We start from the raw sequence: 2,939 nt of genomic DNA on the forward strand, positions 1-2,939 counted from the left end.
GGATATTTATTTTTTATTTTTTCTCTTTGTATTTGCCAAGCACATCATTGTGGGGCTTTTAATCAATAACATGCATCCGTCTACAATGTATCATCATTCATCCTTCAACATGTATATTAAATATGTAAATGGCAAGTATACAAGACATATATATATGTCTTGTATACTTGCCATTTACATATACAACATTAGGACATAACCGACAGACGGACATATAACATACCGTTCGCCTACAAGTAAGGCCAGAGCATAACATAACATGCAGATTACAATACTGATAAAAAGAAAGAGAGAGAGAGAGAGAGAGAGAGAGAGAGAGAGAGAGAGAGAGAGAGAGAGAGAGAGAGAGAGAGAGAGAGAGAGAGAGAGAGAGGGGTGGTAATGATGGTGGTGGTATCATAATACAAATAATAGATTCTTTTTGAACTTCCACCCTACAATAGTCAAAAGTCACTAAAATACAAGACACCCCTACACCCATAAGATTGGACAGGGTGACAGACAGGTACGAGGATAAGTGAAGCAGACAGACATAAGACATACACACACACTCTTGCCTAAAATCTTATACAAACCTACAATTTTAAACTGTGGAAAAAGTTAAGCTGAAATGGACACTTCGCCTTGGTCCATAACCTAACATATATTCGCATAGGGTAACCACTCTGACAAAAATTCAACATTTCTATTCCTGATAAAATTCAATTTCTTTTCAATGTAATATCTTTGTTTTAATATTTTCAAAAAAACACTCAAAAGCGGAACTGAGCCCTGAATTTTACATTTATAAATATAATATTTTCCAAAAAGAATAATCAAATCTAAAACATTATCAGTGTTCACATTATCATCATTTCCGGATATTTTTTATTCGTTTCTGTTCCCACTTGGAGTTATTTTTTTGTCAATGGAAAACCTTGTTTAAATAAGCCTTGCGGAATAGAAGACCATGATAGCAGGAGATCAAAGTATGTGCAAAAGGAGGGAGTAATGGTTTTATTGACGTGATCGCTGCTGGCCCTCACCCTCTCTTCGCTTCATTATTACACTAGCTGAACACACACACACACACACACACACACACACACACACACACACACACACACACACACACACACACACACACACACACACACACACACTTAACCTAAGCCAACTAAAACTTAGCCAAAAAATTATTGCTACACATTTTGCAGCCAAATTAAAGCATTCTTCATCTTATCGATTATTCTGCCGCGTTTTGATTGTGACGTTGAAATAACCGGTGATAGAAAGATAAAAGATCTATAGATTGTTGAGATAAGATAAGAACTAAGTAGTCCCTAATCTATGTGGGTTTTATCAGCAGGCTACTTCTTTTAGCTTTTCGCCCGGAGGCTAGCTGATCTTAGCCGAGCCCAAAGGTGAATTAAATCAAGTCGCGTGAAGCGATATAAAACATTTAGTCAGACGTTACCAAACTATAAAGATCAATACCAAAAGCCAGTCATCGCCGAGACTACCTTAAGATAGTCTCGGCTAACCATACCCGAAGACCGAGGCGGTGCAGGAAAATTAATGAGGTAACGTAATGTCGGTGTGCTTATGTGGTGCCAAAAATGCGATGTGGTGCCAAAAGAAAAATGTCCATGTTTGTGTAAAATGAAAACGAACATTAAAGTTTTCTTATCTTATCTTATCTTAGGCCAAAAAAAAAATAGGTCTGTTTACGGTAACATAGGCCAAAAAAATAGGGTCGGTAGGTCGGGATTTTTTTTTTCTTTTTCAAAAAAACCATATTTTTACGTTATTTTGCAACAAAAAAAAAAAAAAAAAAGATTTTTTTTATTTTCATTTTTTTTTTTTCCCAAATACCAAAAAAAAAGTCTAGGGTCGCGCGAAAAAAATAGGGTCGGTCGGGTTACCGTAAACAGACTATTTTTTTTGGGGGGGCCTTATCTTATCATATCTTATCTTAAAGGTGGCTGTTAGTGAAAGGTTTAATGAAGTGTTGAGAACGCGGTATTGAAAGAACTGTCACTGATTCAAAGTCCATTCTTCGTGTTGCAGGCGGCCTTCCACAAGTGGCTGCTGGCGCTGCTGGTGTGGTGCCTCCGCTCCCCGCGCCTCCTTTTCCTCCTGCTCTGCATCTCCAGCCCTCTGCCCCTGCTGGTGGTCGCCGAGGAACACTGCGCGCTAGGACTGGTAGAGTTACAGATCCGCTACCGCAGCTGTGTGCCCAAAACGGTGATGGCCTTGGCCTGTCGCGGGAGCTGCTACTCCTACAGTCAGCCTGACCGCAACCGGCCGTACCAGATGGAGCGCTCGTGTCGTTGCTGTCGCGAGCTGGGCAGCCAGTCCGGCAGGACCAGAATGCGGTGTCCCAATCGGGATGACCCCACCACCAGCAAAGTCTTCTCCGTGTCCTTCCGCCTGCCCCGACGCTGTGCCTGTCGCCCGTGCTCTCAGTAATAGTGTGGGCCAAAAAGCACGATAATTCAAACTGTAGCGACCGTTGGTGTTGACAGACCTTCGGCGACAAAGCCAACAAGAGCCAAGTTATCAGTCTAAGCTAATATGTAACGACTGCTCTTCAAGTTAAAGCCACCAACACTTTCAACGAGAATCGTGCAACACTGTGGCTAAACAAGACGCCTGGAAAACGACTGCAATTCATCAAACTCAAACGTGGTACAAACTGTCATAACTTGTGATACCGAAAGGGACAAACATTATTCATGTTTGGTGTCGGAAATATAATGCTTTTTTTCTAAATTATTTTTTTTGGGGTATTACATCTAGTCAAGTTTGAAGCAATTGCCGGTGTCACGAACTGAAATCTCTGCCTGAACAATCCTTCTCATTGCGGTCAATGCGAATGCGCTAACATGGGGAGATTAATCAGGTCGTGAACTACCTAACCCTAACCCTAACCCTTACCCTAATCCTAACCCTAACCC

The 2,939-nt window shown here is 41.2% G+C and overlaps 1 protein-coding gene across 1 annotated transcript; it reads left to right on the plus strand.

The window, feature by feature from the left end:
- Positions 1–1,570: 1,570 nt before the first annotated feature.
- Positions 1,571–2,451, plus strand: LOC138983206 (bursicon-like). Its single transcript, XM_070356618.1, has 2 exons — positions 1,571–1,576; positions 2,050–2,451. The coding sequence occupies exons 1-2, from the start codon at positions 1,571–1,573 to the stop codon at positions 2,449–2,451; spliced, it is 408 nt and encodes a 135-aa protein (XP_070212719.1).
- Positions 2,452–2,939: the final 488 nt, after the last annotated feature.

This window comes from Littorina saxatilis, linkage group LG12, assembly GCF_037325665.1.
Source record: "Littorina saxatilis isolate snail1 linkage group LG12, US_GU_Lsax_2.0, whole genome shotgun sequence".
Taxonomy (NCBI): Eukaryota; Metazoa; Mollusca; class Gastropoda; order Littorinimorpha; family Littorinidae; genus Littorina; species Littorina saxatilis.